General features: G+C 44.0%; 1 protein-coding gene across 2 annotated transcripts in view; it reads left to right on the top strand.

Moving 5' to 3' along the window:
• Positions 1-24,055, top strand: part of OCLN (occludin) — a 52,785-nt gene extending 28,730 nt beyond the window's left edge. For both annotated transcript variants that reach the window (XM_075543038.1, XM_075543039.1), the window contains 5 exons: positions 7,754-7,899; positions 15,942-16,157; positions 17,130-17,301; positions 20,974-21,015; positions 23,887-24,055. In XM_075543038.1, the coding sequence (XP_075399153.1) occupies positions 7,754-7,899; positions 15,942-16,157; positions 17,130-17,301; positions 20,974-21,015; positions 23,887-23,988 (678 nt within the window). In that variant the 3' untranslated portion in view covers positions 23,989-24,055. The remainder of the gene's footprint in view (positions 1-7,753; positions 7,900-15,941; positions 16,158-17,129; positions 17,302-20,973; positions 21,016-23,886) is intronic.
• Positions 24,056-25,156: the final 1,101 nt, after the last annotated feature.

The raw sequence follows: 25,156 nt of genomic DNA on the forward strand, positions 1-25,156 counted from the left end.
GCCAGTAAGAGTTGTACTTCAGTTAGACATTCCAGAAGAGGTGAAGGGGGGCTGCCTCTTATTACTGTTCCCCTGTGAGTAACAGGCAGCAGTTTGCTAGATCTTCGGGGCCATCCAATCAACTCATCAGACTTCCTCACACCTGGCCCAGGATCTCTTTATTCCTGTCACTGGGACCTCTGCCTTCTAGCAATCAGAGGTGGAGGAAGGTCTGAGGAACTTTCCAGAGGTGGTTTTATGGCCCTTGCTTGGGTAGGGGCGTGTGTGTGTGTGTGGGGGGGGGGGAAGGGGTGCAATCTGTGAGTGTATAATATCAGAAAACTGGAAAAACAAGTTAGGCTAGAACTTGTAGTACAAGGGCACCTGGCAGAAGAGGGTGGAACCACACAGGTTGTAAAACTGGAGATGATGCTGGGAGATTAAGTTGCCCCTCCCTCTGACAGCCAGGAGGGAGTGAGAGGAGGGAGTCCCTTTTGTTTCCCATTTCAGGCTGATGTTCCAACACTCTGCTGTAAACAAAGGCATTTGGTGACTGGAGCACAGATTTGCGGTTATTTTGTGTCGAATGCTGCTCACGTAGAGTGAGATTAATGGACATAGAAACCTGTCCTATCTCGCTGGGGTGTGCTGAGGAGGTGGAGGCTCTGGAAATGAGAATGGTTGTCTTTGTCACGGGCAATTGTTAGTTCCCAGGCAAAATAACCACTCCAAGACATGTTTGAGTGCACTGAGATTTCAGTTTGTTATGCCTGAGAGAGCTGCATTTTGGAACCAAGAGAACCTGTGTTCAACCACCTCCCCCACCAGTGCATCTTTTCTGTGACCTTGAACAGGTTAATTTAACCTTGGAGATCCAATCTAGTCATCTGAAAATAGGAAGCAATCTTTAAAAGTGGTAGTGGAGGAATGAACAAGTCAGGTTTTCCCTCCACTAGGTGGCGTAGTGGTTATGAGTTGGGCTGCTAACTGCAAGGTCAGTAGTTTGAAACTTTCTGCTCCCATAAACAGTTAGTGTAGGAAACTCCCTGGAGCATTTCTGCCCTACGCTATAGGGTTGTTATGTCCATGGCTGTGAGTTTGAATCCTCCAGGAGGAGCCCTCCAGGGTTGGCTGTTAAGCCCACCAGCTGCTTTGTGGGAGAAAGAGGGGGCTGCCCCTCCTCCATAAAGACTTGGAAACCCTATGGAGGCATTGTATTCTGTCCTCTAGGCTTACTTCTGACTTGATAAATTATACAGGATTAGGACCTGCCCTATTCCAATAGGACATCTTTCAAGCAAGGTCACACTCACAAGTATGCAGGGGTCAGGACTTCTTCGCAGGACACAGGTCAGTCCGTACAGCTGCCACTGCAAGGTTTTGCCTTTACTTACATGGGTGTGTTTTCACCAAATGAAGAGACTAGATTTTTTTCCCCAAGAAGTGATTCCCCCCCATTGATGACCATTTTACCCAATCCGTGTCTTCAAGCAGTCAAGATGGAGAGATTGTCCCTGGCCCAGTAGCACTCGTACACATGCTGTGTAGCTGTCGCTCCATCTTGGTCCCAGGTGAGGAAACCAGGGCCCGTGTTTGAAGGGGAGAGCAGCTTCTCCTGTGGGCACCCCACACTCACGTTGGTCATGACAAAGACCCTTTTTCACAAGTGTCTAATAATCAGAATACTTGTAAATTTTTAATCACGATTTTTCCTTCTAATTTCCCCTCTTGTGAAGAAAATCTTACTGATTTTGTTTGGACATTTCAGAAACACTTCCAGGATTGAATCTGGAATCTTAGGGAGGCTTCCCTGTGCGTCTCCCTAAGTTAGTTATAACTGATGTCTAATCGTGGTTTGTGTCTCAAGTGTAAGTCATCAGTTGATTGGGTAGGTGTATGATCGCCGTCCCCACAGCCTCAGCATACCTGTCTTCTGTGGGCATGGGGGTAGGATGGGAGTGACACTTCTTGAGAAGAGCCCTCTGAACCCAGTCCTCTAGTGGGGAGCAACTGCCTTTATCCTTTGGAGCAACTTAATCTCTGTGATTTGCTGTGCCTGGTTAGGTCTCAGTGGTAGTGAGCTTTGGTTTATTTGTGGGTGGCTTTCTGCTGCCTGCAGGGCCCCACCTCTTCGCTTGCACCCGTCTGCCCTGGACAGCCCAGGGTTTGGTAGTGGCACAGCCTCCCGTGTCCTGGGATGATGCTGTAGCAAAGCAGCCCCAGCATTTGCTTTTAGAAAGGACTGCATCTTGAACTTTGCTTTCCCTTTCATTCTCAGTTTAAGGCTGGTCTCCTCAAGCCATGTATGTTGTAACTGTGGTTGTTGCTTTTAACCCTCCCCCTAATTTCTCAGAGATATTTAATAATAATAATAATAATAGTTTGTTTGCTCTCAAATTTCTTAAAGAAAATTAGTCACTATTTCTTTTTTTTCCCAATCATTTTACTGGAGGCTTGTACAACTCTTACCACTATCCATACACCCATGTATTGTGTCAAGCACATTTGTACATTTGTTGCCATCATCATTCTCAAAACATCTGCTTTCTGCTTGAGCCCTTGGTATCAGCTCATTTTTCCCCTTCCCTCCCCCCATGAACCCTTGATAATTTATAAATTATTATTTTGTCATGTCTTTCACTGTCTGATGTCTCCCTTCACCCACTTTTCTGTTGTCCATCCCCCAGGGAGGAGGTTATATGTAGATCCTTGTAATCGGTTCTCCCTTTCTACCCCACCTTCCCTCCACCCTCTGGTCACTATTTCCTTGTATGACTTTTTTTTTTTGGTCTTAGGTTCTAAATCTTTAAAACTGTTCTGTGAGTAGTCAAATGGCGTTATTTTTTAAAAGAACTTTAACGCGTCATCACTGTGTGGCTTTGGCTGGGGACAGTATCATTAATACAAGTGCAGTGAGAACAGTGCACCTCAGAATCCCTTTTCTACTAGAAGGGAGCCCCCGGGCAGGGACTGTTTGTAAGTTACTAAAACCTCGATAATCCCCACCAGGGCTCTCCTGGCTCGCTAGGGACTGGGTTTACAGTAACTTCACATTGGCACCATGCAATGAGTCAAAGAAAGATCTTTCCACTCCTTTCGGGAAAGTGGAAGCATGGAAAGGCAAAAATGACTTTTCTTCCCATTTTATAATTGTATTTTTGCCCATTTCTAGTCTCTTAAATTCCTGTTGAAGCCAAAGACTTTGTCTTACTCAAGTTTCCTAGCTGACTTGGGTTTTTGAATTGCATATATAGAACTGAAAGTTCCAGTGATGAAGAGCTGTGCTGGAGGGTGCAGTCAGTGGTGACCCTCACAGAAGGACCATTGCAGGTGACTCACTGGACAAGGTGCTTGAATACACACGACATAAAAGGCATTGTTAGATGCCAGCACCCCTGTGCACCACAGAACACCACAGAGCGTTGCCTGGGGCTGCACTGTCTTCACAACTGTTAGGTTTGAGCCCGTTGCTGTAGAGCAGTAATAAATAGGAGATTTGTAATAATTATGGTAGCCTTTATTCATTCAGTAAATTCTGGGTTCCTAATCTGTTTTAGGCTTTGGGGACACAAAGAGAACGGAAAGTAGAAGGGAAGGTAGAAGACAACCCTACTGACCCCATCCTCCATCCCCTGTTCTCCCCTCCTCCCCTCCCCCCTCCCCCCTCCCCACTGGCAGTGAATTATAACAAGTATATTAGAGTTAGTCCTGTATTTAAATCTTGAATTATCATCTATATGTAAATCTTTGGGTAAGATGTCTGACTCCTTGAACCACAGCCTCCTCCCATCTGAAAAGAGACCAGTAATATTTATCTGTTAGGTTGAACTGATCTAGTTCCGTACTTGACACATTGTAGACAGACAGGCTTTAGGAAGAGTTCAAGATGGAAGGAGTAATAGGTTTGTGGGCTAGGGCTAATACTGTGAGAATGCAATTGTTCGAGGTCACAGACTTGAGTCCTGCAGAGTTGTTATGCTCTCTGCATACCTGGGGTCACCCTGAGTCGAATTCAACAGCAGCAAAGAAATTGTAAGTGCAAAGAATTGTAAGTGCACAGGGGGAAAGTGCGAATGCACAGGTGCTGTGTGGACAGATGGGAAGATAGGTAGGTGCCTTGCCCTGCATTGAGTTGTGTGGAAGGAAGGCCCGGAACAGGCGGTAATGTCTTGAAGCCCATAGGGATAGCTGATAAACAGCAGGGCATTTCAGGCCGTGTTACACCTCTGTAAGGACGGGGTACGGTTTTTAAAAAGGAAGTCTTTCAAAATTCTGATGAACTCCAGGCTAGACCGGAGCATATGCACTGGTATAGTATGAGCTCAAGACACATGGAATCCAGGTGAGATAAACCCTCAGGAACAGAAATGGGAGTAGGGATACCAGGAGGGCAGGGTAGGGAGAGGAGGGGAGGGAGGGGATCCCATCACAATGATCAACGCATTCTTCCCCACGCCCCAGAGGGAGGAACAACAGAAACTGGGGGGAGGGTGGGGGGAGAGACAGCGGTCAGTGTAAGATATGAAAATCATAAACAAGGGGTCACAGGGTGGGAGGGGGTTTGGGAGGGAATAAAGAGGAGCTGATACCAAGGGCTCAAATAGAAAGTAAATGCTTAGAAAACAATGGTGGCAACAAATATGCTTGATACAATTGATGTATGGATTATCATAAGAGCTGTAAGAGCCCCCAATAAAATGATCTTTAAAAATAATAAATAAAATTCTGATGAATCCACTGCCATCAAATCAACCCCTGACTCATAGTGTAGGGCAGTGCTTCTCAATCTGTGGGTCACAACCCCTTTCCCAGGGGTCTCCCGATCATAACAGTAGCAAAATGACAGGTATCAAGTAGCAGCAAAAATAATTGTATGGTTGGGGACCACCCCAACACGAGGAACAGTATTACAGGGTCGACAGTAGGAAGGTTGAGAACCACTGAGGCAGGGTGTCAGGGCTTTGAATCTTTATAGGAGCAGACAGCCTCATCGTTCTCCCCAGGAACCAGCTACTGCTGCGTTCATTCCAGCTGAAGACCTTGCTCTTAGTAATCCAATGTGTACCCGACAGCGCCCCCAGGCTGCTAACAGCAAGGTCAGTCGTTCAAAACCACCAGCCTCTCCTCCTTGGGAAAAAGATGAGGCTTTCTACTCTTGTAACGTTCTAGACTCGGAAACCCACTGGACAGGAGCAATTCTACCCTGTCCTACAGGGTCACTCTAAGTCAGAACCGAGTCAATAGCAGTGAGTTTGTTTTTTTTCAGTTTTCCAGAAGAAGACTTGGCCTTTACCTGTGAATTTGTAATGACTGAGGAATCTGATAAGAAGTTCTGGCACTGCAGTGGTTAAGCTCCGTTAAAGGTCAACAGCCCCCAGGAGAAAGGATGGTGGTCTGTTTCTGTAAGATTCTGGCTTGATGGGACCATTCTCGTTGCCCCAGGGGGTCACTGAGAGTAAGAACTGACTCAATGGCAAAGGGTTCAGGTGTCCTGTTAAAAAAGATTCTGATCCTGAATTGGTTTTAGCTGAGCTTCCAGCCCTAAGACATTCTGTTGTGAGTAAGGTCTTCAGGAATTGGATACCAAAGCAGCTAAGAACAAAGGAGTTCCCTGGGAGCCAAGAATGAGTCCCACCCTGACCCCAGGCCCCCTGTGGTCAGAGCTGGCACACTCCACCCACTGGGTTCCCGGTTGCTGCCAAGTTCCACTTTCAGAGGAAAATCATTCCATTCCGTTCTGACTCATGGGAATAATAAACATTCAAGAACACCTCCCTGTAATTTGGTCTACTTAAGGGAACTTCAAACAGTTTGTAGGAAAATGGAGTTTACAGATAATAATTTTCCATGGACTTTTTGAAGACCCCGCTTTTCGCAGTGATGGCCCTCAGAGGAGCCTGCTATTTTGATGTTACACAGAATGAAAATCCCAGAGCTGTGAGGGGTCTGTATTGCAAGGAAATGAACTCGGTTAAGCAGGACCGAATTGCAAGTAGCAGAGTGATCCAATGAAGTCTGCTGTCAGCGTCAGATGCTTACAGAATTCTTTGATTAGCTCCATGGATGTTCCAGAATCTAGTATCATTTGAGTTTGTCCTATGTTCAAAAGGCACTGTGCTTAATAGGAGACCTGAATGTGTGTCAGCTCACGTTATCAGGAAGCAACATTATGGAGCAGGTAGTCTCTTCCATTCTGTGCTGGTAGGAGACTGAGGCCCTACAGAATTGGTTGGTACATTGAGCCTGTGCTGAGGCCAGGCAATGTGATGCCTTGTTCTTAAACTTACAACCAAACTCTCTGCCACCGAGATGATGTCAACACAGAGACCCTCGAGGATGGGGTAGAACTGCCCCTGTGGGTTTCTGAGACTGTGACCCTTTACAGGAGTAGAAAGCCATCTCTTTCTTCCCCAGAGCAGTTGGTGGTTTTGAACTGCTGACCCTACGGTTAGTAGCTTGATGCAGAGCCACAAGGCCATAGGACTCCAGGCATAGTTCTTACCTCCAAACTACAGCAGTCTTACCCGCCCTACTGAAGGTTCAGAGAAATAACATGTTGAATTATTGTCTTTGTCCACAGTATTTCCATTCTTTTATGTTGACTCTGGTTTGTTTGGACTGAGCGTTTTATTTTATTTTTAATTTTAAGCTGTTTTTATTTTAAATCATTTTATTAGGGGGTCGTACAACTCTTACCACAATCCATACATCTGTCCATTATGTCAAGCACATTTGTACATTTGTTGCCATCATCATTCTCAAAACATTTGCTTTCTACTGCTTTTTTATTTTTAATCAATTGAAACATAACGTAATAATGTCAATTTCTTTGGGCGACATTTAAAGTGTTGGGTCTACTCTGTGAATTCTGTCAGACTAGTCGGTGATGCTGTTCATATCTGACAAGGCACGGTGCTGACAACCAGGACAGATTTTCTTACAGTTCAGAATGCAATGGAAAGCAACCAGGTGACTAATGCTATAGGCTATGAATTATAGAGCCACTGAAAGTGTATATTAAGGGAGAATAAACAGCTCTCGTGAAATCAGTTCAAGCTGCTTAATTTCTTCTGCAGTTTTACCATTTTCTGTTTGGGGATGCATGAGTTGATGGATTAAGAAGAGCCAGTGCCCTTTGCCCTTTTCCCCAGTCCTAGTGCCCAGACACTGGCACCAGCAGCACCTGAGTAAGAAATGCAAATTATTACAACAATGGGAAAAACAAACAAACTCATGCTGTTGGGTTGCTTCCAACTCACAGTGACTGATATTAGAAGTGCGTTGCTACATTTTTCTTCAGCACAACTCCGGGTGGGGTCAAGCCCCTCATCTTTCGTTTAGCAGCTGAACAATTTAACCACAGTGCTATCAAGGCTTAGGCCCTAACCCCAGACAAAATGAGGCTGGGAGGGGAGAAGGGGCAATTACCAGAGGTCATTGCACCCTCTCACATCAGGATGCAAATCAGGCAATGAAGATTTTACCATCTTTAGAGCACAAGGGTGCTTCAAAAAGTCATGGGAAAATGGAATTAAAAGTTGTCATTGTTTCATGAACTTTTTGACACCTTCTCTTACACACTGATCTTATTAAACCTGCAGTAACATCGTTGATGTATTTCTTGGATTTAACTGATTCCAAAAAGGAATCCTTGGAGGTTGCTTGTATTTAACTAAGTGCAATGTTAATATTAGGTATAATTTTATATATGCATTTTCTTCCCCCTTTAAATTATAGGTTAACTAATACCTATTCTCTTGGGCTATTTCTTTAGGTTAAAAATGTTTCCGTAGGCACACAAGACATGCACGCACCACCGTCTGACTATGTGGAGAGAGTTGACGGCTCCATGGTCTACCCTTCCAATGGCAAAGTCAATGACAAGCGGCCCTACCTCGATTCTTCCTGCAAATCAACACCGTGAGTACTGTGTGTGCTGTCCACCCACTTGAATATCCAGCCGTGTAAAATAAAGCTGGTGGCTGATCTCTGCGTTGTAGGCAGAAGCCAAGAGTTTTGTGGAAGGCCACTGTGGCAGAAGCTAGAATACTTCCGTATAAATACAGACACGTACATATGTAAATCTATATATAAGGATAGGGACATAGATCTATATAAAACATATTTGTAAGGTAGCAAACGGACATTGGGCCTCTACTCAAATACTCTCTCAACACAAGAACACTTTGTTCTAATAACCTGGTATTCTGTGATGCTCACCTTCCCAACATGATTGCTGAAGACAAAAAGGGTATATAAGCAAATGTGGTGAAGAAAGCTGCTAGTGCCTGACTATTAAAGATATAGCATCTGGGGTCTTAAAGGCTTGAAGATAAACAAGCGGCCATCTAGCTGAGGAGCAACAAAGCCCATGTGGAAGAAGCACATCAGCTGTGTGCTCATGAGGTGTGGCTGGGATCGGGTATCAGGCATCAGAAGATGCAAAACAAACTATCATATCGATGCAAACGAGGGGTGTCGGAGGGGAAACACAAAGCCCATCTGTAGACAATTAGACATCCCCTCACCGAAGGGTGAGCCAGTCAGGGTACAGTATAGCACTGACGAAACACATAACATTCCTCTAGTTTTTAATGCTTCCTCCCCCACAACATCCTGACCCCAGTTCTACCTTCCAAACCCAGCTAGACCAGAGCATGTGCACTGGTACAGATAAGAGCTCTTGACACACGGAATCCAGGACAGATAAACCACTCAGGAATAATAATGGGAGTAGTGATACTATGAGGGTAGGGGGAAGGTGGAGGGAGAAAGGGAGAACTGATTACAATGATCGACGTATACATGGGTGAAGGGTGACAGCAGATGGTGTAAGATATGAAAATAATAATTATTTTGTAATTTACCAAGGTTTCATGAGGGTGGAAGGGTGGGAGAGGGAGGGAAAAATGAGAAGTTGATACCAAGGGCTCAAGTAGAAAGAAAGAAATGTTTTGAAAATGATGATGGCAACATATGTACAAATGTGCTTAACACAATGGATGTATGGATTGTTATAAGAGCTGTAAGGACCCCTGATAAAATGATTAAGTAAATAAAGATTAGAATACTTCCTTTTGAAGTCAGGAATTCAATAATTTTATTGCCAGGCTACTGGACTGGGACTTCCATGCTGCACGAGCACATACATGGATAACACCTCTGAGTTTCGGTATATTGTACTTTGTAGTCTCTGTAATGTCAAATACCTCCCACTGAGTGTCTGCCGTGTAGTACATTCAATTATGATTATTGAAATTCTATCATAACTGTGGTGTATGTTACCCTAAAGCTCAGTTCTAATTCACGTTAACGGCTGGTGGCGAGAGAAGGATGTTGGAGATGTTGTTAAGGATTTTGATATAATGGAAGCTTAAAGATGATAGCTGAGAGCTCCTGTATATAATTCTAAAGAGCCTTGGTGACAGAAGTGCTTGGCTGTTAACCAAAAGGTTAGTGGTTCAAAGCCACCTGCCACTCCATGAGACAGATGCAGCAGTCTGCTTCTCTGAAGACTATATCCTTGGAAGCCGATGCATACTCTGTTCCACAGGGTTGCTGCAAGTCAGTAAGAACTTCATGGCACACAACATCACCCAGAATTCTAAGAGCTTTCATGGCACCGTGAAGAAGCCCCTGGCTACTAAGTGAAAGGTTGGCAGTTTGAACCAACCCATCCCGTGGCGCCACAGGAGAAAGATGTGGCACTCTGCTGCGGTCGAGGCAGTGCTGGCTGTGAAGTGCTGTCAGAGCAAGCAACCCTTTGTACTGTGGAAGGAAAGGCGGCCCGTCCTGTGCCATCCTTATAGTCTTGCTGTGTCCCAGCCATGGTTGCAGCCAGTATGTCCGTCTATCTTGTCGACGACTTTAACACTTTTTGGCTGACCTTCTACTTTAGCAAGCATGATGTCCTCCAGGGACATGTCCAAAACACAGGAGACAGAGCGTCACCATTCTCACTTCGAAAGTGCATACTGACTGTGCTTCTTCTGAGGTAGATTTATTTGTTCTTTTGGCAGTCGATGAGATGTTCCGTATTCCCTGCTGATGCCGTAATTCAAAGGTATTAGCTCTTCTTTGATCTTCTTTATTCATTGTCCACCTTTGCCTTGCATATGAAGTGATTGAAAATACCATGTTTTGGGAAAGGTACTCCTTAGTCTTCAAAGTGGCATCTTTGCTTTTTAAAAAACCTTTAAAAAGTCTTTTGCAGCAGATTTGCCCAATGCAATGTTTTTGATTTCTTGACTGCTGCTTCCATGGGCATTTATTATAGATCCAAATAAAGTGAAATCCTTGTCGTTTCCATCGTTTTTCATGACGTTGCTTATTGTCCAGTTGTAGGGATGTTTGTGTATGCTGAGGTGTGATCCACAGTGAAGGTTGTAGTATTAGCCACTTATCAATAAGTGCCCCAAATCCTCTGGGCTTTCCGCGACCAGGCTTATTTATTTATTTAAAATGTTAATAAATAATTTTATTGGGAGGCTCTTACAGCTTTTATAACAATTCATACGTTAATTGTATCAAGCACATTTGTACATATGTTGTCATCATCAATTCCAAAACATTTTCTTTCAATTTGAGCCCTTGGTAGCAGCTCCTCTTTTTTCCCCTTCCTTCTCCACCTTCCCACCCTCATGAACCTTTCATAATTTGTGCATTATTTTTATTTTCATATTTGACACGTCCGCTGTCCCCCTTCACCCCGTTTCTGTTGGTTTATGTCATCTTTACCTTGCAGGTGGTTGATGAACTAACTGGCCTCCATCCGGATGCCGCGCTCTTCTTTACCCCCAGTTCCTCGGATCATCTTCTCAGCACACAGATTGAGTCACTACAGTGCAAGGGTACAACCCAGACACATACCTTTCCAACCACAAAATGTCCCCTGGTTCTATTCAAACAACTGCCTCTTGGTCTCTATCCAAGTTCTGGATGAGTACAGTGAAATGTTCTAGAATTCCTATTCTTCTCAGTGTTATTCATAATTTGTTATGAACCACACAGTCCAATGCTTTCACATAATACAACACAGGTAAACATCTTTCTGGCATGATCTACTTTCTCTTGCATCACTTTTTTTTCTGGAATGGGCAGGAATACTGAGCTGTTGTCCAAATTTCCGGCATAGATGCTTCAGCGTGTTCAAGGCTGCATCCACTTGTGGAAGCACTTCATTGGGCGTTCTCTCAATTCCCGTAACCTTGTTTTCTCCACTACCTCCAGTGCAGCTTGGATTTTTTTCCTTGTATACTATCGGTTCTTGATCCTATGCCATCTACTGAAGTAACGTTTATAGAGTGACTCTGTATTCCGTCCATCTGTTTTTGATGCTTCACGTGTCACTGAAGGAGCGGAGCACTGGTGGTGTAGTGGTTACGCATTGGGCTGCAGTCTGCGAGGTCGGCAGTTTGAGGGAGAAAGACTGGACTTTTTACTTCCAGGAGCAGTTGCAATCTTGGAAAGCCACACGCGGATCAGCATGCACTCCATGGCAGTGAGTTTGGGGTGTGGTGTCATTGAAAGGATCCCTGGTGGTTTAGTAGGGCTGCTAATTGCAAGGTCAGCATTCAAAAACACCAGCTGCTCCAAGGGAGAGAGAGGGGACTTTCTACTTCTGTAAACAGTTACAGTCTTAGAAATCCAGAGGGACAGTTCTGCCCCGTCTTACAGGGTTGCTATGAGTCTGCATTAACTTGATCGATGAGAGTGAGTTTTTTGAGTTACTGTCATTGGATATACGTGCCCTTCAAATCCCTCAGTACTGTGACTTGGGCCTTGAATTTTTTTCTTCAGTTCTTTCAACTTGGGAAATGTTGATCATGTTCTTCCTTGTGGTTTTATAAGTCAGGTCTTTGCACATGTCTCTCTTAAGTCTTTATCTTTTCAAACTGCCGTCTGAAGTCTTTTGTTCAGCTCTGACCTGTCATTTCACAGCCTAGAAAAGTCTTATGGGGGCAGGTCTAGTCTCTCACATGAGGTCACTCTGAATCAGCATTGACTTGACAGTACACAATAATCTAATTCTCGAACTACAAATCCCTTTGGAAAGCAAATAAAAACAAACACACTGCCTTTAAGATAGTTTGTTTTGAATTAAAAGGAGATCCATTGGAAAGCTTTCTCTATTTCAAATTTAACTCCCTAACTTCCCACCCTCATTACCTGAATTCATAGTAATTTGCCCTGGAATCTCTATACGCTGATATCAGCAGCTTAGCTGACTGCAGGTGGAAGACAATAGGCCTTATTATTGCACTGGAATGGAATTTAGAAACCCAGCACACTGGCAGCCTGCCTACCACCCATGGATTTTGTTTTGGTCTCCAGACTCTCCCTGTTTGTTCAGACCCTTTAGCACCCACTGTGCTCTGCTTCCTCTCTGTACTCCTTTCTGCTCTTTGGATTTTGACCAAAAGCACCACCTAGAGAATCCCAATCAGCATTAACCCAAGGCTGATCCCTGAAGAGGAGGTCGAATACACCTTCTCTGTCCAACCTTTTTTACCGATTATAACACCAGCTGCCCTTGCCCCAGCCGGGTTCGACTTCTCAGCGAGGTTCAGTATTCGTTGCCATGACCACACAAACAATACTCATGATTGTGGAATTTCTTACGGGAGCAGCAGGTTACATCTGAGAATCAGGATATATTTCCCCTAGAAGGACAGCTGCTTCTCAAGTATGTCTCTTTCTGACCCGCAACCCCTTTGGCCTGTGCAGCCTGCCTTCCTCTTGCTCAGGCAAGGCTTACAAAGCACTAACTGGTGTCCTGCCCCAGTGTCTTCTTGGCGGTATGAGGTCCTCTCTCTGCTCTGAGATTAACTCCCTCTTAAGCCATCAGGATGGCAAAGCTGACCAATCCTGTAGTTCAGGTTTTACACAACCACATTTACATGCGGCCCTGCAGAAGTTTCATGCGCCCTAACTGCAAAGTCCCACTCGGTCATTTTGTGGGAGTCTCAAGAGTATAGCAGAAAAAGGCCACATTAAAGCAGTGCATTGCACTGCAGGTACACCCTGTGCCATACTGTGCACACCCAACAAGAATTGCCCTCTGTAAATCACGACCCAGGAGTGTAATGTTCCCATGACGTCAAGCTGTCAGGGCAAGCAGACGCCTCAGAGTGCCGAGTGAGACCACTGTTTGGTAGTGGTAGGCTGGTGGGACAGTCGATTAGAACTTTTTTGCAAGTTATAAAGTTAGAGAAGCCCCGCTCAAACTAACTTAAGCAAAAAGAAGAAATCACTGCCTCGTGTACGGCCCCAGGATGGATCTAGCTCTAGGTATGGCCGAGCTCTCTCATGCTTTTGTCTCAGCCTATGTTGTGACCAGGTGGCCCTCCTCATCCACTCAGCCCCAGTGGTGCCCCAGCTCAGCATTCAGAAAACACTTCCCATGTACACAAAGGGATGGTTCTGAGTGGTCTTCAGGTTACTCTCATGACTGAGGCTGGGATGGAGGAGATCTCTTATCAGAGCACTTCCAAGTAAACATTAACAAGTTATAAAATGCCAAGTAAAAATTGCAGTACAGGTTATATAGTGTTTCTCCTGACTCATGGGTACTGGGTGTTATCAGAAAAGGAGGGTTCTTGTGAATCAGTGTAGTAATTTTCGTGGGCACCTTCCAGCTGTCAATAGTACTGCTGGGTTCGTGTTCCAAGTTACTCAGTGTCATTGCCATTTTCTCATCGGCTGTTCTGCTTTAACTGATAATGCAAGATAGGAGAAGCAGCAGCAGCACAGAGGTGTGGGCGCCGCGGGATAGAGAACAAGCAAATGAGTGAATAATTTAAAGGAATAGTTTGAAGCAGCAGTTCTCAACCAGTGGGTCATGACCCTTTGGGGGTCGAACAACCCTTTCACAAGGGTCACCTGATTCATAACAGCAGCAAAATTACAGTGATGAAGTAGCAATGGAAATAATGCTATGGTTGGGGGCTCACCACAACATAAACAAGTGTATTAAAGGGTCACAGCATGAGGAAGGTTGAGAACCACTGGTTTACACTTGATCTTAGCCAAAAGGCCGAGAAGCGATTGAGAATCACTGGTTTAAAGGCTTCAAAAGAATACGCTTACATTACTGGGAGTCTGTGAGGTCCGGAACGCGTGTGCCAGGGAGGGAAGAGGTGGGCAGCACAGATGTCTGATGGGACGTGTGCCCACAGAGGAGTTTAAAGGTTGTTGAGAATACCGTATTCCCGAACTCCTACTTTTTCAAACATCTTCTTGTGCTTTAGGTGAATGCTTATACAGCAGAATAGTTGGACCATTGCTCATTCACCCGGCTTGTTCTCTTCCCCTCTCTCCACTGCCTGTTTCCGGGGTCTGATTCCCTTGTCCCTGACTGCCTTCCGAGCCTTGATTTTACACAAATGTTGCTGTTCTTGGTTTCAGTGTTGATGCTCCTAATTCTTTACTTACATTTTACTTCCTAAGAATGTTTTTCTTAGCTTTCAGGTTGGATTAATTGTGTTACTGTTTAGTGTTTTGAAGGGTATAGGGAAAGGAGAGGTGGAAAATTTCCAAGGTAAGAACTCCTAATATTAATATCTAAAATCATTATATGAAGGCAGGAGGCCCACTTTGCGTTGTGTGTGGGTTTATTTGTTTGTTTTCCTGTTTTGTTTTGCTCCTTAGCTTCCTCCCCATCTGGCCTTTGGCCCCACACGTTTTACTACCTCAAAGCCAAGAAGTGTAGTATCGGGCCGTTTGGGCAGAGTGTCCAGGAACATGTTACTCATTGATGCGGGGAGCAAGTCACACTTTCCTACCACGAGAAGTAGTGTCAACACAGCATACAAAGCTGTGTTACCTGAAGAAGCACCCATAAAAATACCACCCCCTTCCAACCTGCAGGGAGGTAGGTAGGGGTGTCTATAAGAAATTAATAAAATAAAATTGAAAAAAATTTTTAAAAAGAAATTAATTAGTGTGATAGGTGGAAATAGAAGGCTCTGACCACAGTTAGACTCACATGGCCCTGGATTGCCAAGAAAACAGCAAACCTGGTGGGTACAACTCAAGGTTCTAGTTGTTAGAAGTTAAAAGCAAGCAAAAAGTGGACAACAAACAAAACGCTTTCTGTTGTTGTCCCACTGCAGGGGCAATTTCCGATTTGCATCTCTGTTACCTTGTAGTAGTTTACAGTTGCCACGTAACTACAGCAGCTGGAATTCTGTCCCTGCAGAGCCATCGTGTACACTTACAATGTGACATGGTATTAAATCATAACATTGGAAAAACAGCAAATATGCATAAGGAAACTCATTTCTTTCATCTGCACAGCTTCAGGAGGAACACAATTTAAAACAGAATCCTTAATGAGCTCTGTAACTTATTAAGATCTAACACTTCTACTTAAAAAAAGGTTTGGGAGAGTGTATCTTGCAAAAGGAATTGAAAGAGGGCTGTGTGAAATGAGCATCGCAAAGCCTTGGTCTCTAAGAGTCCAGCTTCCAAAGATAGATGTGTGATTGCATTCCTCTTCCCACTAAGCGTTCCTTGGAACTGGGAGAATCTATGGACAAGAGTCACGGTCCGTATTTCTTGACAGACGTCTGCATAGTCAGTGCCTGACACAAGTCGGGTAAAAACAAACACCTCTTCCAGATCAACCTGAACGTTCTAAGATGAAATCTGGGGCCCACTTTAGGTGGAAGGAGCCTTCAAGCAAAACAAACACCTCTTCCAGATCAACCTGAACGTTCTAAGATGAAATCTGGGGCCCACTTTAGGTGGAAGGAGCCTTCGAGCCGCTGGTGTGCATTAGAGTGAGCTGGAGCTAAAGCAAATGCAGGAAGCTAGAGACCTGCTGGGTGTTAAGCGTGTGAACTTTGGTGAGGACACCTATGTGTGGCACCTCTGTGTTCTTGTTGCTGGCTCTCTAGCGCGCAGTGTGGGCAGAGGAAGTAGTGTACCTAGTAGTCACCGGAAAGATCCCTGTTTTCTAGGGTGCCGGAGGTGGCTCAGGAGCTTCCCCTGACTTCTGCTATGGACGACTACAGACAGCCCCCTTACAGCAGCAGTGAGAACTACGAGACACCTTCAAAATGGACTTCTGCCAAGGGAAGAGCAGGCAAGGCCAGGAGAAGCGAGCAAGACCACTACGAAACAGACTACACGACGGGTGGCGAGTCCTGTGATGAGCTGGAGGAGGACTGGATCAGGTACCCAGCCAGAGCCACACCTCCCACCCTGACCTTGTGCACCCCATTGTGAGTGTGGGCCAGTTGGCTCTAGAGCCACCTAACCTGGGATGTGGTCTCACTCCCTGACCATCCCCACCCTCCACCCCCTCTGTAGCCTTTTACAATCATGATTGAGAGGGTGGAATGTGTTTCCACTTAGGGAAAATAAGATATCCTTCTCACCCCAGAAAAAGAAGGAATTTTGGAAACAGTGTCATATACAGACTAAGTAGTAGCAGGAAACCCCCAGGTTATTTGTCATCAGGATATACTTTATGTTCCTGGATTCCAGTTCAAGGGGTATAAACACAAGTATTCTAGCGTCATGTGGCAGTGTGTATTCAAAGTAAAGGAATTTTCAGCTCCATTTCTAATAATTATCTATGTGTGGTTGCTTTAAAACAAAACAAAGCATGAGCAGCATTGTGTAAGAATCGTGGGGGTTTGTTTTGTTTTAAGAATCGTTCTTAATTCTACTTATTTGTCTCCCACTATAAGAAACAGAAAATAAGAGGTTCTCATGTTTCCATAACTCACCAGCATTATTATTCTTGAAGAAGGAACACTAGATTATAAGCCAGCTAGAGGCACAGAGAGAGCCCTAGTGGCATAGTGGTCATGTACTGTGCTGCATCCGAAAGGTCAGTGGTTCAAAACCAGCCACTCCTCTGGAGAAAGACAGGGAGGGGTTTCTGCTATAAACACTCACTGTCTCAGAAACTCCCAGAGACAGTTTTACCCCGCTCTACAGGGTCGCTGGGAGTTGGCATCGACTCGATGGCGGTGAGTTGAGTTGAGGGGCACATTGGAGTCCTGGAGAAAGCGGTGCAGTCTTCCGTCTTGAAGATTTACATACAGCCTTGGCAATCCTATGGCGCTTGCTATGGACTCCCTGTAGAGTTGCTGAAAGAGCAGGAATACATGTGCATCTCTTTCTTTCTCAATTTTCAGGGAATATCCACCTATCACTTCAGATGAACAAAGACAACTCTACAAGAGAAGTTTTGACACTGGCCTGCATGAGTACAAGAGCTTACGAGCAGAACTGGATGAGATCAGCCATGAGTTGTCTCGGTTGGATAAGGAATTGGATGATTATAGAGAAGACAGTGAAGAGTATATGGTAATCTAAAACCTGATCTTTATAGATTATTTAGAATTTTATATTAATCCACGATGATCCAGTATCCTTTATACTGATTATTGATAAAAATCTGCTTAGAATCACACTGTAATTCCATTGAAGGGTAATTGAAAATGAGTTGGTTCTAAGTCTTTTCCAAATTGAAGAGTTGCACTAATGTAGGTAAGTTACAAAGCAATATTCTATTTATTTGCCTCCCAGTTTCAAAGAAAGTAACCGTATCTATTATATTTATAAGCTTATTTTATCTTTTGCTTTTTAAAAACCCAAACATTGCACAAATGTGTAAAGAAAAATAAATTGCTTTCAATCCCACTACCCAGATATCATCAATATAATGATGTTTTAAAGTATCCTTATTATGAAGGAATGCATACACACACACACACCTCATCTTATTGTACTTCCATGAAAACAGAGCATCTAGATAAATTATTTAGAATTCTTCAGCACAGGAGGTTTGTGTATATATAGTCATTCACTTTTCATTTATCCAAATCCCTAAGTGGATTCTTAGGTCTCTCTCTGTTTTATACCTGTGTAATAATTCAATGCTACTTTACATATGAGAAAGAGCCAATGGCACTGAAAGCAGTCTAGGCTTCACTGAAAACACAATCCACAAACAAGACTCGAGGAATTGATGGAACATGAGCTGATACGTTTCAATAAGTTGATGAAGCACTGGAAGCATTCATCCATCTAGGCCAAGAAATTTGAGCGATAGCTACTTGGCCAACTGACTGGAAGAGACCCATATCTGTACTCATTCCAAAGAAAGGTGACCCAACAGAATGCACACATTTTAGAATAGTATCATTAATATTAAATGCAAATCAAATTTTGCTTAGTGTGATCCAACAACAGTTGAAGCATTCCATTGGTCAGGCCAGATTCAGACAAGGACATGGATCAAGAGATAATATCATTGCTGTTTTTAGATGGATCTTGACTGAAAGCAAAGAATACCAGAAAGATGTTTACTTGTGTTTCATTGACTCTGCAAAGATATTCAACTGTGGGGATCATAGTAAACTATGGATAGCCTTGAGAAGAACAGGAGTTCCAGAACACTGCTCCTGTGGAACCTGTATATGAATTGAGAGGCAGTTGTGCAAACTGAATAAGGAGTACTGCATGGTTAAAAACCAGGAAAGATGTGTCAGGTTGTATCTTATAACCATAATTATTCAATGTCTGCTGAGCAAATCATCAGACAAGCTGTATTAAGGAGAATCAAGATTGAAGGAAGGCTCATTAACATCCTGGGATGTGTTGGTTGACACAGCCTTGCTTGCTGAAAGCGAGGATTAAAGCACTTACTGATGAAGATCAAGGATTACAGCTTTCTGTATAGATTACAATTCGATGTAAAAAAAATCAAAATCCTCACAACTCAATCAATGAGTAAAGTCATGATAAATTGAAATTGTCAAAAATTTTGTCTTGCTTAGATTCACAATCAATTGCATTGGGTAAGTCTGCTGTATAAGAACTCTGCAAAATATTGAAAAGTAAGGTTGTTACTTTGAGGATTAAGGTGCACCTGCCCTTAACCATGATATTTTTGATCACCTCATATGCATGTGGAAGTTGGACATTAAGGAAGACTGAAGAATAATTGATGCATTTAAATTATGGTGCTGGTGAAGAACATTGAAAGTTTGTTCAGTGGACTGCCAGAAGAGCAAACAAATCTGTCTGGAAGAAGTACAGCCAGAATGTTCCTTAGAGACAAGGAGGCAGGTCTTCACCTCACATACTTTGGACCTGCTATCAGGAGAGACCAGTCCCTGGAGAAGGCTGCAACAGTGAGCTCAAACGAGTGCACATGTGAGAATGGTGCAGGACCAGGTGGTGCTTGGTTCTGTTGTACATCGATTCAGCTAGAGTCAGAACTGACTCGACAGCAGCTAACAACAATGGCAACACTTATTTTGATGCTCAAATAGTCCTAGCTCTGACCAGTGAGAGCCCTTTCATTTGGCTCTTAAGGCCTTTTGACACGCATAACCCATCATATGGGATTTTCAGTACTTCCTTACTTCCTATTACTACTTGTGTCCTGCTGTATTACCCAGTCATATTTTATAGTTCTCATGTCAGTAACAAAGACCTAGTTATTGTGAAGATAGCTGCTTAATATTTAATTTTATGGTTACACCATTATTACCATTTTTTATCGACATCTTCCATTTTCCTCCCAGATAGTCCCTCTATATCCTGGCAAACCTCCTCACATTTGTGTGCAACTCTCTGTTTACCACAAAACCAAAAACATTCCAGAACAGAAGGTTAACTTTAACTTTCAGATACATATTGTTGCAAAACTGCCATTCAGAAATGTTGTCCTGGCTACCTTGCCCTTAGTAATTCAGGAGGGGCAGTTTTGTGTGTGCAAGGAATGTGATTTCAGCTGTAAGGAGTCCTTGCTGCATGATTAGAGTTCTAGAACCATTAACAAGCCGAGTTTCTGTCTGCTTGTTTTGAAGGCTGAAGAGTTTATTAGGGAAATAGGAGAGGCAAAGATACCAAGGTGACAAGAGAAAAAAAATCACTCTGAAAATACCCCTTCAAGCCAAGTGAGGGCCTGCCCTTAATCTGGCCACAAGGATAAGAAACTGATGGGTTAGCAAGAGCATTCTCTGGCAGCCACCTAGCCAGAGCCTGAGTGTCTCAGCCAGGACTGGTCCCATTCCTACCAAAGGTGTGAACAAGACAAAAGAACGTCTGAAACAATGCAAAGGCATGGACAAGAGAGGAAGAGGGAGGAAGAGGTGGGGTGGACTTACAAAGAATCCTGCACTTTAGGCTCTGAGTAACCTCACCTACATTGAAAAGTAGTTCTATAAAACGTCACTGAAAAGGCAAAGTGTCTAATACCTCCAAGAGCCGCCCCAGACTTTTTCCCACAAGCCACATCATACCCCCAGATGCATGGCAGAGCCCAAAGGGCACACTTTTGAAAAAAAAAAATGAGAATACACCTGTTGCTCTGTAGGCAGAGGAAAGGGCCTGTGTCTGCAAAGCTACTTCTCAGCAGCATCCTGGCACAGTTCTTGGCGAGAGCCTTGCCTTTTCTCACCTGGGCTTCACTGTGCTCTCTCCTCCCTTGAAGGGCTCCTCACTGAGGGCTGTGAGTCTTGAACAACAAGCCGTATGGGATGACTTTTTCTTGGTGACCCAATGTACTCCTGATTTGGCCCAGTCCTGGTGAATCTGCTGCTGCACTGAATCCTCTTGTTCCGCCATGGGTGCCTTCAGGAAGGGTGCAAACCGAATTTAGGAAGGCAGCTGATGGGATTGGGATAGGAAAGGGAGGAGATGCACTTTGTGTATCACAGTGGGCGGCAGAGAACCTGATGAGAGCTGCAGTAGCAAAGGCCTGTCTTGAGCCCGTGGCATGTGGGCAGGCCCAGGGAGCGATACTAACAGAGGAGCAGCCAATAGACTGATCTCCATGGGAGTCAAAGACAAGACATACAATGTCAGAAAGGTTTCTTCTGTGGATTCCTTCCAGCCTTCAGATTTCATTATTTTAATTCCTTCGCTTTTTGGCATACCGTTGGCTATGGTTTATGGCATCAGGAATGTTTTTTCCTGAAAGAGAAGTGCCCTACTAACCTGTATTTCCGGTGTTCCCCACTACAGGCTGCTGCTGATGAATACAATCGACTGAAACAAGTTAAGGGAGTAAGTATCCTGGATTGAAGGTTCTCTAGGGAGGAACTTCCCTATTACATGCTTTTCGGTTAGCCTGTAGAATGCTTGTGAATGCCTGGTTATAGCCTGTAATTGTGAGAGGGAAAAACTAAAGGGAGACCTTAGTTTCAGTGCAGTAACAAGCAATTCTGATGATTTCAGAACCTTTTTGAAAATTGAAGTATGCATAATGAAAAGGACATAAATCAAAGCTATATAGCTTGCGAAGACATCACAAAATGACCCTATGCCTGTGTAACTGGCACCCAGATCAAGAAGTTAATTTCTTAGCAGGGCCTCTCCCCAAACCAATCAAACCCCACTGCCTTTCAGTCCAGTTTTGCTGTTTGACTCACTCTGTGTGCGATGTAGGACTGCCCTGGACGGACTGTCACAATCTGTAGGCGAGCAGTCAGCCGTATCTTGCTCTCATGGAGCAACTCACTGGTGGCTTTGAACGGCTGACCGTGTACTTAACTACCTTGACATTTTAAAAATTATTACCATGGTGGTGAAAATATACACAACAGCATCTTGCATGTCAATACTTTTTATACACACAATGCACTGACATTATGTTCCCGATGCTAAGCTGCCACCACCACCACCTGTTGATGCCCTGCTCTTTGGCAGAGACTTTCTCAGCCCCCTGGAAACACTGATACACCGTGGTCTCTCTGCATCTGCGTATTCTAGATGCTTCAGGTAAGAGAGATCATGTACAATGTTTGTCCCTTTGGGACTGATTTCACTCAGCATGCTTTTAGGATCATCCACATGTCCTGACTTTTAACATCATCAAATATGTTGGTCAGTTTTGAACTTTAGTAAATAGAACCAGACTTGGTGGTGTAATGGTTATGCTTTTGGGCTGCTATTGCAAGGTCACCAGTTTGAAACCGCTAGCTGCTTCATGGAGAACTACTAGGCTTTCTAATCCTGGAAAGAGTTACAGCCTCTGAGACACACAGGGAAAGTTCTCCCCTGGCCTAAAGGGTCGCTCTGAGTTGAAATCAGCTGACGGCAGAGCCACAGTGGCTACTTTGGCTCGTGTTTATGGTTGTGAGGTCCATTCCTGTGTTGGCAGTGGCTGAGGTGCATTCATTTCATTACTGCGTAGCACAGCTGACCCATCTGTTCCACAATCTGTGAACGTTTGGGTTGTCCCTGAGTAATACCATGACAAACACGTTTGTAAATGTTTTTCTGTGCACACGTGTACAGGAACCTGTGAGTGAAATTGCAGGCTCTCCAGACCTTAGTCTGTATATACTGCCAAACAGTGTTCCAAAGGTGTATCAATGTGCATTTGTACCTCCACCAAACACTGTGATGATGAGTCAAAAAGAATTGCTACAAAATCATAGAGACCTTGATGAAACAAAATTACCAAGATGTGCAGCTGCTGTTTAAAGACATAGCCTCCATCTGAGCGCATGCCCTGCTGAAGGCAGTGTCTGCACCTCTGCAGCCCTTCTGGGAGAGTCCCGCGCCCCTCCTCTTACCACGTCCCAACGGCACCCTGGCGACCTCGAGACGCACCTGTGGTGCTCCTGTGAAATGTTCTTTCCAATTTGAGAACCAAAAAAAGGTGTGACAGGGTGGATTAGGGGGGACGACGTTGGGGGTAAGGTTTCTCAACGAAACAGCCCTAGCTACCCTCATAGAATGAGCAGCAGTGTGTTGTGGTGAAAAAATTCCTCGGTACAATTTTCCTGGCCTTTTCCTCACCAACGCCGTTTTCCATCTTAAAACTTCTTCCTAATAGCCCCCCTGTGGTCATCCTGTGCCATTTGATGAAACCTTTCATGATTACCTGTGGCGCCCCAAAAAACAGTTGTCGTACTCTCTGATTCCTCTGCTTTACATGCAAGAGGCCCAACACTTTCCCCCAGAACCACAATATGGAGTGGACCTTTTTTCTTGGAGGTACCCCAAGGAGACTGACAAGTGTATCACTGAAAGCACTTGTCTGCCACCCTCCAATGATAGCAAGGACATATTTAAACACGATTTATTGGGAATAAACCAGTGAACTGGAACTGGTAGATCTCTCAGGGGAGAGATATATCTCGGTCTTTGGCTCCTCGTGAGAAAGAATTCACGCCGAAGCCTGGTTTGTGATCCAAGTGAGTTTTATGAGAGTTAGAAGAAATTTCATGTTTACACAGGCACCTGCAGGGCTCCTCCCGAACGTGGAGCCTCCCTGGAAGCTGGTCAGATGGAGAGTCACACAGTCGCCTCCGGGCTCCTGACTCCTCCTGCCTTTTCAATTTTATTCTGTGGGGCGGTGTGGTGGATGACCCTGGTCAACCCCATTGGCTAAATTGAATTCATCTGGTCTAGGTGGCCCAATCCAGGTGCAGCACCCACCCAGGTGTACCTCCCCTTCCTGGTGGGAAAACCTGAACCTCTGAGCATGTGCAGTGAGTGTACCACTTCTTGTCCCCATAGCTCAGACCTCTGGGCATGCAATATTGGGTGCCCACCCCTAAGCTAAACTGCCTAACACTACATGGTGACTCCCGGTGCTTGCCTTCCCTGGGTTAACACTCCCAACGGCTGTTCGACTAGTGAAAAGGCTCACAGCCACTGAATCCATTCTGACTCCTAGCGACCCTGTAAGAACTGGCCCAGACTAAAGCTTCATGGACACCAAAAGCCTCAGTTTCTCCCTTGGAGTGGCTGGTGGTTTCCAACTGCTGACCTGTGACTAGCGGCAGAACGCTTAGCCTCTCCAGCACCAGGGCTCCGAGTGACTAGACAGTACTCTTCTTTCTTTCCTCTTTGCCTTTCCAGCAGCTAACACATGACCCATTTTTATTTTATTGAATGTGTCTAATTTGTCCTACTCCTTTTCAGTCTGTAGATTACAAAAGTAAGAGGAATTACTGCAAGCAGCTCAAGAGCAAGTTGTCGCACATCAAGAAGATGGTTGGTGATTATGATAAACGGAAAACATAGAAGATGTATGTCGCCTTGCTTGGGAGATGAAGGCATGTCTGTTTCTGCAATGTCTGTTTTCAGAAGACAGATGACTGGACTGTTGCCTGGTGCACCAAACCTTTGTGGTCATTACAAAGTTTTGGTAGCTTTCATATCGCTATCAATATCATCAGTATTTTATATAAATAGTTTTTGAAAACCAACTAGGCTGGAACACTCCGATTAGGGATTTGAATACTTTAAACATGGGTTCTTGTCTGAAGAACCAACTACTGTTGGAGGTTTTAAAATCTTGAAGGTCCTGTCGTGAACTGTGCTATGAAGGTTCGTACCTAGGGCATATCTTAATACTAACAATAATGAGCAATCTAATTCACACAACTGATCGCATTGAATCCTCCCAGCTACGCTTTAGAGAACTGCTTTTCCTAATCTTCCTTCTCAGGTAAGGGAACGTGGCTCCCTGCATTGCACTCTCCAGCGTGAAACTGCTCGTGTCCTAGCGTGCTGTCTTGGTGAAGTCTGTTTTATGATTTCACCAATAAAGTCCTTGGCCTTTCCTATTTCAGTTATTGGCATGTACGCTGTATTTTGCTAGTTTCCCCAACTACATACGTGGTTAAAATGAAGTTGTTTCATTTTGTCCTAATAATAGAGATCATGTAAAATTAACCAACAGATTTAACATTGTAAATACACATTTACATTTTTAAAATCAAAATTTAAAATTAATGGTTAGAGTTTTGTGTATTTTAAAATACTTTTTATCTTTTATGGTTTACATTTTTTTAACCCACTAGAGTTTTTCATTATAACTGAATATCCAATTGCCTTTATAATTCAACTTGAATTGTACCTTTTAGGAATGTTCAAGTTCTGTACATATTTTGTAAGGTATTAAACCTGATGTTCTCTTTCTGTATTATTCCTGTGTGATGTTATTAGTGCTGTTAATATTGAGCCGTGGAAAACATTACTCAGGAGTTGTATTTGTTTTAAGCTATTGTGGGTGCTGTGTTTGTTGGTGGCTTCCCAAGCCTTTAGCTATAAGAAGGCTGATTTATCTGGGTATAGAATGAATGGTATACCATAAAACACCAAATTATTTCCAATGGTGCCTTTTGGTATCAGCATATTCTTTAAAATCAGATTCTTTTTAGTAATGTAAAATTAGATAGTATGCTGT

The sequence above is a fragment of the Tenrec ecaudatus genome, chromosome 2 (genome assembly GCF_050624435.1).
Source record: "Tenrec ecaudatus isolate mTenEca1 chromosome 2, mTenEca1.hap1, whole genome shotgun sequence".
NCBI classification, from domain to species: Eukaryota; Metazoa; Chordata; class Mammalia; order Afrosoricida; family Tenrecidae; genus Tenrec; species Tenrec ecaudatus.